Source organism: Mastigoproctus giganteus, chromosome 1 (genome assembly GCF_048544385.1).
Source record: "Mastigoproctus giganteus isolate SK-2022 chromosome 1, ASM4854438v1, whole genome shotgun sequence".
In the NCBI taxonomy this organism is placed as follows: Eukaryota; Metazoa; Arthropoda; class Arachnida; order Uropygi; family Thelyphonidae; genus Mastigoproctus; species Mastigoproctus giganteus.
This window is the reverse complement of record NC_143575.1, coordinates 51,737,143-51,753,939: the sequence shown is the minus strand read 5'-3', so window position 1 is coordinate 51,753,939 and position 16,797 is coordinate 51,737,143. Positions and strand designations below refer to the sequence as shown.

The 16,797-nt window shown below is 37.3% G+C and overlaps 1 protein-coding gene across 1 annotated transcript in view; it reads left to right on the top strand.

Moving 5' to 3' along the window:
- Positions 1-16,797, top strand: part of Trap1 (TNF receptor associated protein 1) — a 258,682-nt gene that overhangs the window by 98,317 nt on the left and 143,568 nt on the right. The window contains exons 3-4 of the mRNA XM_090372832.1: positions 8,060-8,142; positions 9,418-9,564. Of these exons, the coding sequence (XP_090228958.1) occupies positions 8,060-8,142; positions 9,418-9,564 (230 nt within the window). The remainder of the gene's footprint in view (positions 1-8,059; positions 8,143-9,417; positions 9,565-16,797) is intronic.

The window sequence follows — 16,797 nt, the reverse complement described above, 5'->3', positions numbered from 1 at the left end:
AACGCTTGTAGTTATGGACAAAACTACAAGTATTGAATAACAATGTGCAATTTGTTATTGTAATAAATAATTTAACCCTCATTTGGCTTTAAAACTGCTTTTCTGTGTCGTGGAAGACTTTCAACTAATTTTTCACAGCAAGCTGGCGCTGTTGTGCTCTGCTCTTTCTTTAAAGCATTCTTGAGTTCAGCCTTTTGAAGGAGTCGTCTTGTCCTGGCTCTAATCTCCTGTTTTCTAGTCCATTCTAAAGATGTTCAGTCCTTGTCGACATCCTAAAGATGTCGACAACGACGTTCTGTGTCGGCCACCGCAACGTTCCACTGTTACTTTCTTCAAACGACCTGTTCACAATCCTTGCTTTTTGACATGGAGTGTTGGAAGGTGTAAAGGCTGTTTACATAAAATTGTCACAATGTAGGACGCAGCATTTGTGGTTTGATACACTGCGACTAGTGAGCCTGATTCGTACGACCAGAAACGTCTCAAACCATGACACCCCCTCCTAACTTCATAGTTGGAACAACACTCAGGTAATAAGCATTCTGGAGGGAACCTCTATACCCAGATGCATTTCGATTGGAAGAGCATGCAGTACAACATTACTGCTACACAGGTCAGATTTCCATTGATCCACATTCCAGGTTGCGTTCTGTGCTTCATGCCTGTCAATGGTATGTGTTTGTTTTTATTATCACAGCTTTTGGGCTGTTACCTGGTCGCTGAATACCCGTGGTATATTGTTCTTTACGTGTCGTGGAAATGTTGTTTACCTGTAGTCACTTGCAGCTCTGAACTCAGATTCCGTAGGAACTGATGGTGAGAGAAGGTAACTAGCTGTCTCAAGACGCGTCTGCTGAGACTCTACTCCTGTCACTTAATATTTTGCGCCTACTTGGGCAGTTCTTGGACTAAGTGCCACCATCTCTGGATTTCCTCTTCTTCAGCACGTTACCGGTTGTTGGCCCGGGATTTCATCTGAGGAAAATGGCCTAATGAACATCAGATGAAAATCCAACTATCACCCTTCATTCCCATCTCTGAAACTCTGTTAGGCCTTTCCTTGTATTTATCGTTCGGTATACACGTTACAAATGAATTCCAGGCTAACGACTGATCAGTTCTATAGGCCAATATCCTTGTATTTGCATGTTTCGTAGTCGCACAAAATTTCCTGTAATAATATAGAAGTCCCGTAACTTTTGGTGGGGAGTGTATATTATGATCATTACAACGACACAAAGATGTTCAGAGCTACGAAACATAAACCCAAACCTGGTTTCTAAGTAGAAAGAATCATCGCGCGAATTGTAAATATTAATATTGTGATTGTAGTTGTAATTATTTTCGTTATCGGAGAAGAATGACATCCAGAAGGTGCAGTTTTATTCCGCCGTTTACCAGTATTATTTATTAGCTCTCTAAAATGGTACTCCAAAGTAAACTGCGGTTTATGGAGGATTTTATGTACCATTATATTACGCATAAAGAAGCTACCTTAAAGGCGTAACCGTATTGCTATACTTTTAAAGTCACTCTAAAAGATCATAAATTTCATTTTCTATTTCCTTCACTTCGACCTGGCACTTTATACTCTTTTAATGCGATATAGGATTTCTTACACCTTTGAACATTTTCTACAAATTTCTAGAAATTATGTGGTTATTTAAGAACCCGTTTTGAAAGCGCTAGTTGACATGGTTTATGTTGCTCTATTTCGCTTTTCTGGATGGCTGCTCCGCTATAGGTGCGTTGTAGAACAGAATCATATGCTACACTTAATAGCTGTTGGCATATTTAAGAACTTAAACAGTGGTTTTATAAAAGTGCATGTTTAGCATACGCGGTATGTTTAACACAAACCATAAGAATGAGCGACATAGTAGTGTTGCGTTGAGCCAGCTTTGTGAGAGTAAAACACACACAAAAAAAAAAAAGAGAGAGAGAGAGAGAGAGAGAGAGAGAAAGAATTTAACTTTTGATTTGACGGGCAAGGATCGAAACGGAACATACTTTATGCACCAGTTTTTAGACAATATGCGTAAAGCGCCTATTGTCTTCACCATGTCTGTCCGTGTCTGCTACAAGATATGCCTAGTCAAGTTGCATTTACAACTTGACTTCCTTGGTTTCATGAAAAAACATTAATTGGGTCTTTTAGAAGGATTTGTCGTGTCGTTCCCAATCTCATTAAAATAAGTATAATAGAAATTCGGCATTTCTTTTTTCTTTCTCATAAAATTTCGAGTTATCTTTGATAACAGTTACTTTGAAAGAGACGGACAGGTTTTTAAAAATCTTAATACTGTATATGTTTTAATTTCTTAGGTTTAACAAATTGTACTTATTGGTAAAACCTCTCTTTTGCGTTTTCGATTAGCAAATGAACAGTAATATTTAAAAAAAAGAAGGAAAAAAAAAAGCATCAAATGATGATGATGATATCGTATCCATATGGGATGCCATAACGCCACTTTTCTGAAAAAGAAAACGAACATAGGTAAATGAAAAGTAGGACATTTTCATTAATTATACAGGATATAAACAGAAATATCCTCTTGATCATTAATTCGCTATTCATAATCACTGCAAATGATATTGTACAAGTCCTGTTTTCGTTAGAAGTTGTATACACCAAAATGTGGAAATATATTTTGCATCTGCGTCCAGCTTTATTGTCCCAAAACTGATGCTGCTAAAAATGCAGAACTGCAATGGAATTTCACAGAAGGATTTTCTAGTAATGCCGTATCCAGATTCCTGCATTAGTTTAATTTTTTAAACAAACTGTTTCTTACTCCTCTCTGAGAATTCTGTTTCGTCTAAGGGCGGTTTTTTTTTTTTTAAATAATAATAATATTTTTTATCTTTTATCTTTTATCCTTTTGTGAGCTGCTCTACTTTCCCGTTTCCTCTGATGCACGTGGTTTTTATATCGACACACGAGTGCTAAAATAAAATTAATTTATATGCTGTGTGATGTTCATATAATTCCTTTGTAAATTTGTAAAACATATGCATGAACGCGTGTTAATTTAAGAAATGTGGACGGCGTTATTGTATCCATCGAATATGGCGTCATTGCGTCCAGTTCTGGCAGAACTGGACGCAATGTTTCACATAAGAAAGAAGGCCAGCATTTCAAGAAGTTTATTGTATAAGAAAGCACCATCAAAGTAGTTATCATTTGAAGTGGAATCAACAAAAATAAAGCCACCATTTCAAAACTGGAAAAATTTTTGGGAAGTGCGACGGTAATTTCGAAAACCATATGCAGGACCGACACCCTTTGTTATTCTGCAGGAAGAAAAATATTTAGCCTTATTGTAGCCACTTGCCCTATAAATGGAAGTGTTTCAGGTTTTTGGACATTATATACAATAGCAGGTTGACACCAGATTTTCATTGTACATATTTCTTCATTATATATTCGTAAGGTTTTAGAATCAGTTCCGATTCGATATCCCTCCTTCTAGCCTCCTCCTACAAAATTTAATATTAGTTTTGGATCTCGAGCATACTCTTGAAAGGAAAGTCTGATCAACATGAAATGTTCAAGCGTACTTTGCGATAAATTTGAACAGCTGCTCTTTTCAAAATTTTAGGAATTATTTAGGATATTTTTCTGGACCTTCGTACCTTCATGACAGATGGGTTAACCCATATCCACTATGCGGCCTTCCCTCCTTCCCCATAAAAAAAATATTACGAAATAATCTCACTACGTCAAATGAACACCTGGTTTGGTTTTGGTAAACATTCTTGAGTATAGTATGTTATTTGATAATCAAGATCGCCTGAAATGCATGCGTACATTACGTCCTCCCTGACAGTATGGTACTTAAGATACGGCCACTTACTAGTAGCTCTCCAAGTTGGATTCCTCGACGACCAGAGGAATTTCTAAAGCCCTCTTCAATCGAAGTTGTAGTTAGTTAGTCTTAGGTGGAGGGAGTAGAGTTCACAAGTTATTCCTAGTTTTTCACTCTGTAAAACATGCAATCAGCCCGTGAGCACACTTCTACAGACATGATACACAATGGTGCAATAAAGCCCAAGTCGATAATGCTTCTAAAACCCTGTAGCAACAACAGCATGTACATTACCTAACTTGTAAATCTGCTACATGGCAACCTTAATGCGAGAAGCGTTGTGCCTTCTGAATAGTATCCCGTGTAAATGCACAGTTCGTCCTGTCCCCGGCCCTGCATATATATAGTATGTCATGTGTATTTTATTATTATAGAATATGTGTATTATGTAGTATGTATTCTAATGAGAAGCATAATCTCTGCCAGATTATGCTTCTCGCAGTATGTACACTACAAGATATGCTTATTTACCCGTACGCAAAGTATATCTTGTACCGAGTGATTTTCACTAAAAGACAGCTGCTGACGCCGAGAACGTGTATTCTTTCAATCCGTTACATTGGATATTAATAAAAGTTCCATTTATATTCTGAATGAGGTTTCAGAGCTGTCTTTACCTCAAGCCAATTTTGTAAAAAGGTTTCAAGAGTTATTAGCAAAGCTGATGCAGTTATCAGGAACCACTTAACAATAAGCTTCTGCAACAGACCTCTGCAATTAGGTTGCTATTAATTGTGAATGTGAAAAAAAAAAAAAAAAAAAAATCGTTTCATTCACTGGTTGCGGTGACGTCATTCCCAGCGTTTACTCATGGTGATTTGTTGTGTTAGTGAGTGCATCCCTCTTTGAGGCGTCACTTGTTTGAGCTAAGGTTCGGATGGAGACAGTGGCAGAGGAGAGCTACTCCATTGCCCCTTTCTCCTTCCCGTGCGTTCTCACGTGATGCTCAGAACAAGAAAACGATTTATGGCATCCCATAAAGGCGATGTCATTCTACGGGAAATGGCACGGGGATGTGTGTGGACGATGGTGCTGGTTACCATAAGCCGCACATAAAGTACAGTAATGGCCTCACTTGGAGGACTGTCTCCCCAGCTCGCCTCACTGAGTGTTTATGGTCGAACGTTGGTGTAGTTAATAGGTGAAGGAGGCTATTAGTGTGCGGAGCTCGAGACATCGCGTGGTGTAGCCAGAGATGTTATTGTTGTTATGACGATAGATACAGCAGAATGGGAGAGGAAGCAAAAGATCCCTTCCCTGCCTAATCCATCGATGGTGGCTACTGGTCTGACTTTCAAGTCGAGAAGAATTTAAAGCACGCGATTGTGACGGGGGTAAAGATTGTTGCTATAGTAACCGTGGGTAATAGGGTCTTTTACTTATGTCTTGAAATGTGTGGAGAATGTTTGGTATTAACATGAGTGAGAAAAGTATACCCGGTTTTCAGATAAGTGCCGATGTGAGTTTCGCCCTTAAAAAACATACTTCTTTTATTAGCTAATTACGTTATATACATCGGTCTGTGCCTCATCTTGTCGACCATGCACTTCACTAGTGCATTTTATCTTATAAGCTGGGGAGTTCTCTTGCTTTTTTCCCCTGTGCATTGACCCTCCTCCTTCCCTCCACACACTTTTTAAACGTTAAGGAGTTAACCCCTCCCCCTCTTCCGCATCTTTCCACAAACGTAATTCACCTAAGGAGACATGGGAAATGTCGGGCTGTCTTAAGATATGGCATGGGAAAAAATCTGTGAAGTGGAATTACGTTTTTCTTAATGCATGCTGATTCGAGCGGCCAAACATTTGAGTATCTCATGCTAAAATTTCTTGAGAATGTTTCTTTAACGTGTATGGGGAGCGTAATAATCACGTTAGATGATTCTTGCAGCTTGTTGTTTCGTGGATTTCATTTAGACTTAAAACAGTGAGTGGTTTGAGTGGGTTACGCCATCTAAATTGGAAGGGCTTGTTGCAGTATTGTGCAAAAGATCAACAGCACACTGTTTTCGGGAGGAGAGGGAACTCGTATGGCTCGCGTTAGTAACTTGTATATGTGTTACACATGACAGTACAAATATGTAAAATAAAATCACCTTGGGGGACCCACCCTTCATCCCCCCCGGTGAGACAGCTTGCGCACATGACCATGGTAAATACGTTAGGCTTATATTGTACACTTCATTTCTGAATATGTACAGTACATTTTTTTTTTTTTTTTTTTGTTTTTGAGAAAAACTATCAATGCACATTTGATTGCACTTTTGAGCAGTGCTCTTCAGTAGGTGATGAGTGAACAAGTCTAAAGTCTCATTACAAGCAGATAAGCATTCAGGTGCATGGAGTAGTGAACAGAACATTGTAATCGATGAAAGGAGTTACGTAATGCTTGGAGTGTGTTAACAATGCCGGACCACGTTTCCCAAATTAAATGAAATATTTGCTATAGGGTTGGAACACACGAATTAGAGCAGAACACATTGAATCTCCTAAGCAACATTCTAAAACGATTCCAGTCTTTTTGAATTCAACCAATATTTATTGGTTGAATTCAAAATGACTGCCCAAGTAGCAAATTCACCATCCACAGTAATAAAAATATTCTGCCTGCAACGTTGTAGGTCATCCGTCAGGAGTGAGTTTGTGAGGTAAATATCATTGTGAATCAGGTTATTGATAGTTTTATATAAACAATATTAGCATAATCGCGTTTTTAGAATAAGTTCTAGATTGAAATGCTAGTGTGCAGTTTTTCAAGTGGGTGCAGTTTTACCATAGTAAATTGTAATTTTGCAGAAAAGAACTGATAATTATCAGGTTATCACGCTTTTGATTATGGAAAATAAAAGTATGCAATGCTGCTGAATATGAAAACCAACAAGGCGTCAAAATCAAAGTTTAAGGATTAGCGAGAGAGAAACGCACCATTAATAACAACTTATTTTTTCTCAAAATATCTGAAATTTAAAAATTATCTGCAGGATTATCAAGAAAAGACGCAACATTTTTGAATACATATATTTTTTGATGTATCGCGCTGGAATTGGTGAGGTTTGTGTCATTAAACACATAGGACATTGCGTATATTATTCAAACAAAAACATTCAGTATGTGATCACTATGCATCGAGACCATTCTCAAACGGTCGATTGAAATTTATCATAAGTGCATACAGTGTTTCTTCAGAGCTGCTATCCGCGACAGCTATAATTCACATTTCAACTCTTCAGCAGTATGTGGATTATTCCTGTAGACATTGTCCTTCAGGAATCATCACAGGTATTCAGACTCGTACTAAGCGGTCACAGTTTTATGAAACCTTTTCACCCAAAGAACACACTGCTCAGAAGTGTACTCCATCTTACTTACCTGAAAGGATACCCAAAGTAAGGTGCAACAGTATATGAGACGCTAACAGTTATTCAAATGTAATTAAAAATAAGATTTGTTTAACCTACGTATGCATCATATATTGTACTTTTAGCAATCATGGGACTTAATATGCCGAATCTTGCGTTTTTTGATGAATCGTCAAGATGTTAAATCTCTTTCTTTGAACCTCAATTTATCCTTTGGAAACAAGAAGAGTCAGAGAGCAAGATACGAAGTGGAGTGGAAGACCACAGATATTGCTATCTTGGAACTGTAAGAAAGATAGGGCGGTGTGAGTAGATTTGCACCTGAACATCTTACTTTGAATAAAGCAGTTTATCCAAAGGCTGCTTTTATAAAAACATGCCAGAAATACATTTCATGTATTTTTGAAGTTGTTTTTCCACGATCAAAACAAAATGATGCATACTATGTTCTTTTAAATCGCTCATTTCAATAAAAAAAAAAAAAAAATGCAGATCATGTTTATCACGTTTTCCCTAAACAGCTTCACATACGTGAATAATGCAGCATGGAAAGCGTACGAGGAGAGGAACACATGAAAGTGTTTCACCACCTTAGCTGAAAATATTCAAACTATTATTGGTAACTTATTACTTGACCGTTCTCAACTTTTGGATACCTCTTTGTATGGTATTCCCACGATAGACTTTTGAGACTCAAAATATCCGATAACTTACTGGATATTTTGATTAAATAAATTAAGTAATTGTGTAGTATTTATTTATATTTTAATAAACTAGTACTATTAAAGCACATTCTTATGTTAGAGGATTCTGTGTTTTATATATTTTGCAGGCGAAGCAGAAAAAAGAGAATTTAAAGCTGAAACTCGTATGTTACTGGATATAGTTGCAAAGTCTCTCTATTCAGAGAAAGAGGTGAGCATTTCTTGTTTCTGTTTTGTATTTTTTTTAAAACAGATGATATCCCATCATGGTATCTACTTTATTACTAATTGGCATTGCAGATCAGTACATTATAAGCACAAATGGATACGAATTCCCGAAGTAATGTTTTTATTACTTCGGGAATACGTGATGAAATCAAGGCGCGTTTCTTTCAATTTCTTTTTCTCTACCTAACTGTTCCTTGGTTCTTTTGACAGAGAAATCGAAGTAGTACAAATGAGAGAGGTGAAAAAAAAAAAAAAAAAAACAAAACCATTACACTTGGAATTTTCTGATTAAATAAGCTACTATAGTTTGAAAATGGATGGTAATAAAATATTTTTGAAAATTTGGCTTTTATTGAAAGATATTTGCTGGTAAATATTAGGAGTTAGTACTAAAGTTATAGGTTTAGTATTCTTTAAAAAATCCATATTGAAGGAAGTACTTTAAATCTTAATATTTTTGCACAGGTTGACTTAACCCGGCTGTACACGTCGGATTAGGTGTGTGCATTTGCTTTTATTGGCTTCTTTGGTTTTGTTAATAAACAAACAGTGTCATAAGTATTTTGTCTTGAAAGTGAAGTACTCGTAACCACAGAATTGAATAAATTATATTTATTGCTTTAAAATGAACAAAGGCAAGATACAATTTAGAAATTTTATCGTTAAATAAATTTTGAATATATTGAATATTCAAATATATCTTGAATATTGGCGAATTTGTTAACTCACTAACATTAAACGAATTCAGATCACTATTATTCCTTTTTTGTAAATCACTAACATTCTGGGGGATGAATGCTCTGCGTTGGAGCATGCCAGTGAATGCATGATAATAATTTATAATGCTCTAATTATTACCAGTCAGAGTCGTCAGAATTTGGTGTCTACTGCGCAAGATTCTTTTGCTAAGAGGCATTGGTTTCACCTTATGGAATATCAGTACTTTTCCTAATGATCAGTGGATATAGGTGTGTGAAATTATATTGGAGATTTTTGTTTCTTTTATCGGCTACAAGTTAGCTACAATTGAATATATAAGTTAATATAATCCTGAATTTCTTTTATTTTATTATTATTATATTTTAACCGTGGCTTCTCTTTAAACAAGCTCACACGCCTCGCGTCAAAAGAGGCCATCCTTGATGGTTCTAAGTATGAAAAAAGAAAATTCGAAGGCTAACATAATTTTACTCCTGACCTTCCTCTTCTTTTAGATATTCTACAGCACTTTCTTCACCGACTTTCTTTTGCTTTTTAGGTCTTCATCCGGGAATTGATATCGAACGCTAGCGACGCCTTGGAGAAACTCCGCTACCTGCAGCTGACAGGGTCAGAGATCAGTAAGGATGCGGCTTTGGAGATCCACATCGCCACAGATAAGCTGTCCCGGACTTTCACAATTCAGGCAAGTGTTGATAATAGTACAGCCACCATATTTATGATGTCGCCAACTCTCTTATCGTTCGTTTGTTTATGGTGTGCATGCCGGAGAGGGGAATATTTCTGCGCATGGTCCGTAGATGTTCAGAGAAACATGTGCTTCCGTATTCTGTGTACATCTAAAATATCGGAACTTTGTTTTCTTATTATTATACCTCCTATTTTATCCTATCCAGAGATTTCCTGTTATAAACTAGCTGACTAGAAGAGTTTATAGCAAATGTGATGGCTGATAAATTTTAATATTAAATTTTTAATACAAATATCCATAAACGATGTTAAACAGAATAGAAGACTTTGGTCTAATTTTCAAACTGATATAGCCATAACTAATTTTACGAGCGCTCTCTCTCCTTTCGTGACTTTTAAACCTTCATAGGAAAACACTTTATGTGCTGTTCATTCTAGGAAATTAATATATCAATTGAAACTTCTATAATAAATAGCATAAGCAATTTTCTCACCTTCTCTGGAATATTTTAGAATAATATTTCTTCATATTATTAATTATGCTATCTGAGAGCATGCTGAGGAGTGTTCAAGCAGTTCATTCACTTTATATCCGAATATTTTTGTTATTATCGGGGATATCAGTTTTATTGGGGTGCCTGAGACAAATAGAAAAATAATTTTTTTCCATATCTTATTCTTTCACTGCTAAAGCAGGAGATGATTAGTATTGGCAACAGCCTTTTTAAAGTTTCAGAAAATATTTTCATTCAGATGCTATTCTGGCTTGAGATTTTTCGAAAAAGAAGTGAAATTCGCAGGTAGCTGGAGTTAGAGATATTTGACTTTCAGTAAACCAACCTTCTGCAGTCCAAAGTGAATACGTTGTCTGGCTCCAATGTTACAGCTACCAATCAGAACCAAGCATATCTTTTATATGCCTTTTCTGCCATAAAGTGGCATACGGGCGGCACATTTTTGTCATTTGAAGGAAATTTAAGTTACGCTCCCTACCCCAAAGTATGCTACGAACAATTCGTAATGGTTTCCTAAAGCTGTTTTTATTAATCTTCGCTTTTCGCATCAATTCGGGCTACTGCCGAACGCAAAACTGTTTTTTATGTCGATGGCCATTTGGTTAATACAGTTATTCCTAGCTTTTTTTTCTAGTTGCTAGTACTCCATTAAATATAACTATGATGTTCTCCCTTCCCATTTCTAGAATTCGTGTTTTGACAGTGTTTTTCCTTTTTGTCATCAAGCTATATTCAGGAAATTAATGAATCATGCATTCTGAACTTGAAATGGTTAGCCTCGGCCAGATGATTGCAAATTTTTGTAGTTAACTTGAGCATGTCATTTGCTGTAAATTTAAAATTTGTTCATTGCTTCTTAAAAAAAAAAAAATTTTAATTCGAAATGTGATTTAAATAAATAAAAATTTTAGAAACCAAGCCATTGATCCGATTTGGCTGCATTTTTGGATTAACTGGCAAGAATAAATACGAATAATGTTTTACAATTCGTATACAGTGGTACCTCGACATACGAGTTTAATTCGTTCCGTAACCTTGCTCGTATCTCAAAGCAATTTTCCCCATTGAAATTAATTGAAATGCCATTAATCCGTTCCAGCTCCCAAAAAACCACCTCAGTTGTTTTTGTTAAGTGTTTTTGAATAAGAAAAATGTACTGTATTTACAAGAAGAAACATTTATTTATAAATAACAAATACATATTCTATAGAAACATAATAAAAGAAAAGGTGAAGTGCTTACGGAAGCGTATAATTTTCGTCATTGGTCTTCGCTTTTTTTGTCACGCTTTGCTCATTTTCACCTGCAGATCGTTTAAAAAAACTGTCCAAGGAGGTTTGTTTCTTCCTCCCTTTCAGGATATTGCGGAAATGTGTTAGGCAAGTTTCGTTGAACAACTCCGATGCACGACCAGTTGCAACTTTTTCGGGGTGATTTTTATCCACGAACTCTACAACTTTCTCCCACATTCCCAAGATCTCCTTTATATTTCTTGTAGAGATAACCTTCTCCATCTCTGGCTCCTCTTCAAAACTAATTTTTCGTTGAACCACCATATGCTGCTGCGAATGTAGATCGTGTAACTCCTCGGTTGTCAACTCCTGAGTCTGTTCCTCGACAAGTTCGTTCACATCTCTCTCATCCACCTCCAGACCCATGGATTTTCCCAGAGAAACAATCTCCTCTACCACTGACACTTCGGGTTCCAATCCTTCAAAAGCCCTTTCAGCTACAGCCTCAGGCCACAGCTTCTTCCATGCAGATATTAAGGTCCTCGTTGTAACACCCAGCCAGGCCTGATCTATAATTCTTAGGCATATCACGATGTTAAAGTGGTCCTTCCAGAACTCTCGAAGGGTAAGGTTTGTGTTCTCCGTCACTTCAAAGCAGCGCCGAAAAATGTGCTTGGTGTACAACTTCTTAAAATTAGAAATCACCTGCTGATCCATGGGCTGCAGGATAGGAGTGGTGTTGGGTGGTAGGTAGAGAACCTTTATAAACTTGAACTCTTCGAGTAAATCATCTTCGAGATTTGTTGGGTGAGCAGGGGCATTGTCGAGGACGAGAAGGACTTGCATGGGTAGGTTGTTTTCCTGTAGATATTTTTTAACAGAAGGGCCAAACACCAGGTTTATCCACTCCACAAAGAATTTACTGGTGACCCACGCCTTCGGATTTGCCCTCCACATAACTTGTAGTTTTTCTTTTAAAATCTTATGTGACTTAAAGGCTCTGGGATTTTCCGAATGGTATACTAGCAGAGGCTTGATTTTGCAGTCGCCACTCGCATTGGCGCAAAATGCTAGAGTTAATCTATCCTTCATGGGTTTGTGACCTGGCATCGTCTTCTCCTCTGCCGTTATGTAAGTCCTATTCGGCATCCCCAGAAAAGCCCTGTCTCGTCACAGTTGAAGACTTGCTGAGGGATGTATCCTTTGGCTTCTATCAGTTCGGAAAACGTTTTGATGTAAACCTCAGCTGCCTTCACATCCGAACTTGCTGCCTCACCATGCCTGACGACGGAGTGAATGCCGGTCCTTTTCCTAAAGTTGCCAAACCAGCCCCGACTGGCTTTAAACGAGTCTTCCGATTCCTCGTTTGTGGAAGTGTGTGGGATCTGCTTCAACAAATCACCGTAAATCGCTCGTGCCTTCTCACATATGATACTTTGTGTTAAGAATCCTCCTTGAAGCTGCTTCTCTGTCACCCACACCATCAGTAGTTTCTCCATTTTCTCATGGAGAGAGGTCCGGAGCTTAGAAATTATTGTAACGCCCTTGGCTGGCGTTATACCCTTTATCAACTTCTTCTGTTTAAGCACAGTACATATCATTGATGTGCTACGCCCGTACGTCCTCGCCAAGTCAATTACTCGCACACCTTTCTCATGTTTTTCTATGATTTCACGCTTTAATTCAATAGACATCATCTTCTTCTTCGGACCCATGGTTATAAAAATAAATTTGATAATGTTTTGTAAATGTACAAAAAGCAAAAAACGCGAACCCAACTTATCAAAAATGCTACGAAAACGAGGGAAACAAGCACACAGACTGAAGTCTAGTCTGAGGTGGGAGAAACTGTTAGACGCTGCACACGACCCCAACATGCGCCCCGCATGTTGGGGTCGTGTGCAGCAGTGTAGTGTGCGATTCCTCGTATCTCAAATCTTGCTCTCATCTCAAAGCAAAATATCGCTCGCTCGGCGGCTCATATCTCAAAACACTCGTATATTAGGGCACTCGTATATCGAGGTACCACTGTATATTCTTATATTTTGGCCTTCCACAACAGTATTAGATTCGTCACTTCTCACTCGTTTGATGAGATCTTTGTTTGAATTCCGTAGGATCAGTGGTAGGGAAACTTTTGAGCTAGCGGTGAGTGTAAAAAATGATAAATCTAAAAAAAGGACTTTAGCCAAGCGGTCATTTTGAACTACAGTAGTACATGTATTTGAGTTGACCGTGATTCAAATCTTCTTTACCACAGAATACGACTAATAACAATATTCTTATAAAATTGTATTGGACAGTATTCTTATGAAATGGCTAGTTATGGTCGTGCTGGAGTAATTAGTCTAAAAAGCGAAATTAATTTTTATTCTATTAATAAAGAATAATTTTTATTCTATTAATAAAGAAATAATGCAAAATGACGTGGAAATGTAGTGCCATTACTTTGCAGTTGGCACCACATTACCCGCTCAATAACAATTCAAATTCACTCCCCTCAAGGGAGGGGAGTGAATTTACCTTGTGGGAATGGGAATACTATGAATCTGTTTTATTTTAATTATTATTATTTTATTTATTTATTTTTGGCTGATGCAGAAAAAGCTTTCATCCATCATTGGTCCTTACTAATGCGTACTGAATTTAATTGAATTTTCACTACAATGTTGATCAAATTTTGAAAGCCTGAATACTCTTAATCTATTTTAATATTAACCTATTAGAGAGCTAATGGTAAAATTTAAGCCAATAGTATATATATATATATATATATATATATATACTGTATTTTCAAATTTAAATTTTGTTAATAGGTTATTATTTTAAGAGGTCTTAAGTAATTATATGGTGTAGGGTAAAAGTGGTTGAGTTGTCTGTTTTGTAACCTGCTCTGATTGAGAATTAAATATTCAAACTTAAGTTGAGAAGAAGAGAGGAGGTATTCGTGATCTTTGCTTGGAGAGTTTGACGGAGTTGGATAGTCAGTTTGGTGATTTTTTTTTTTTTTTTTTTTTTGACATATGTAAGAAAAGGCTGCTTTCTTGTTCATTTAACCCTACTACCACATTCTTTTCATCTTTGCATATCGGACTATAACGCGAATGCATTCAACCTCGCGAATTTGAAATACGAGTAAGCGTAACTTGAAACTTCAAAAATATCACAGACTTTGATTGCTTAGGAACAAGTATCGGAACCAAAGACCAAACAAAGTTCCTCTCTTCTCACAATTGAATATTTTTTATTTATTTTCGATTGGGACCGCGACTGAAAATATGCCTGTGTCATGAAAATTTTATAAATTGCAATATTAGAACGTTTGTGTTTGTAAATACAATAATCTCAACTTTTATAAAATATTGAATAAAAAATTAATGAAGTATACAGTAATAACAATGTCAGCCCAATACAAAGTTTCAAAACTTATTCTTAGAGAAAATGATAAAGCTAAGTTCATATCACTGCAGACCTTAATTTTCTTGCAGCAGTAGAAGAAGAAGAAGAAGAAAACTGGAGGAATTCTTAAAGTCCTCTTTATGCCGGGCTATATAGTTGGGATCTCCCTATGAGTTATTCAGGATTTTTCAGCTGCAAAACACTTAAATCAGCAGTTAAAAGGAAAGCACTTTATCCACGAAAAAGGAAGTTTACTTTGTACCTGTTAGAAAGATATAGTCCTGCAACTAGTACAAACATTTATTAAACTGTGCACTGGTTACGTTTTTGGATGAAGTAAGCCGGGGAAGCTCACAATTGGAAGAGAGCAGTCTTTTCTACTGGATGTGGTAATAAAGTTCCTGGACTGGTCGTGTTCGATGAAACGGAAACGGTATGTTGTAGTTCAAACTTCCTCCCACAGACGGTGGTATAGAGTCCAGTAGGCTGACAGGTTGCAAATAACAACCAGTTTCGTTAGTAGGGTTTCATGTCACGATTTTGCAATGGAGCAGCAAACAAATATCAAATTTTGCTTTAAACCGGGAAAATCTGCAAGAGAAACGTATGAAATGTTAAAAAATGTTTATGGGAATGACACGTTAAGGCCTACTAATGTGTTTGAATGGTAAAAGCGGTTCAAGGACGGACGTGAGTGTTCGCGATGACCCAAGAAGTGGGCCTCCGTCAACCTCACGAAATGAGGATATAGTTCGAGAAATTGTGGCAAAAGATCGCCGTTTGATCCTCCGAATGATGGCTGATGACTTGGATATGAATAAGTAGGCGAATCGTCAAATTCTTCATGAAGATTTAGGAAAAAGCATTGTGTAAAATTTGTGACGCCCAGCTGCGCCGATGAGCAGAAGCAACGACGAGTGTCATCATGCGAAGAGTTCAAGAGCTCCCTAATTTCCTTGACTTATTTTCACTGGAGATGAGTGTTGGGCGTTTCAGTACGATCCAAAGTCGAAACGTCAGAGCATGCAGTGGACTTTAAAATCATCACCAATGTTCAAAACGTTTCGTTTATGGAAGTCCAAAATCAAGGTGATACTGATCGTGTTTTTCGACAAACAGGATGTGATTCACAAGGAATTTGCACCTGAACGAGAAAGAATCAATGCGGCGTTCTGCGTATACAGGTGGTTCAAAGACTTTTGAAGTGCATTTCAGGGGTGAGGCCGCAATTTCGAGAGGAAAGCATCTGGTTCTTATTCCACGACCATGCCCCGCCCATCCCGCACTTGTTGATCTGTACAATGCCATGCTTCGCCATTTCTGGCTACAGATCAGCCATCCAACCTGTTCTTCCTAACTCGCTCCAGCGGACTTCTACTTTCCCAAGGTGAAAACTACTCTCAAAGGGAAGAGAGATTTCAGGATGTTGAGAGCATAAAGAAAAAATATAACCTTAGAACTGAACATCATTTCTTTGGACGCCTTCTGACTCTTTCCAGAAACTTTTAGAAGAAATTCTGTTTTTTTAGAAATTGTGTAATAAGTGCATTCAATCAAGTGCTGATTACTTTGAATAAAAATGAAACCATTTTTAAACTCCTTCGCTTTGTGCTCTTTTTATCACCACTCCGGGAACTTTATTGCCACATCTCGTTTGTAATTACCCTTTCAGTGGTCTGATGATAGATCGCGTAATTGATCCACAAACGTAGCCACTGAACTTAGTAAATGTTGTATCTTATCTTGGTGTAGGGCTGTATCCTTATGTTTACAATATAAACTGAAGTTCCCTTTCGAGAGGAAAGGAAAATACTTTGTCTGTAGACAAAGTATTTTCCTTTTAACCGGTATTAATTAATTAAGATTCAACAAAATGTGACAGCGATACATTGTATGCTTCTTGCTGGTCACCCAGCATGCATCTCCGCACAAACAGCTTCCCCCCCCTCCCCCCGCTTTAATTTAACAAATGCAAGCACAATTTCTGAATGGCTCAGCAACCAATAAAGTTAATTGCTTTCCTTTATCTAATAACGGTTAGTAGAAGAATCGGCTGAGTATGTCGCTGACTGGCTGCTTCGG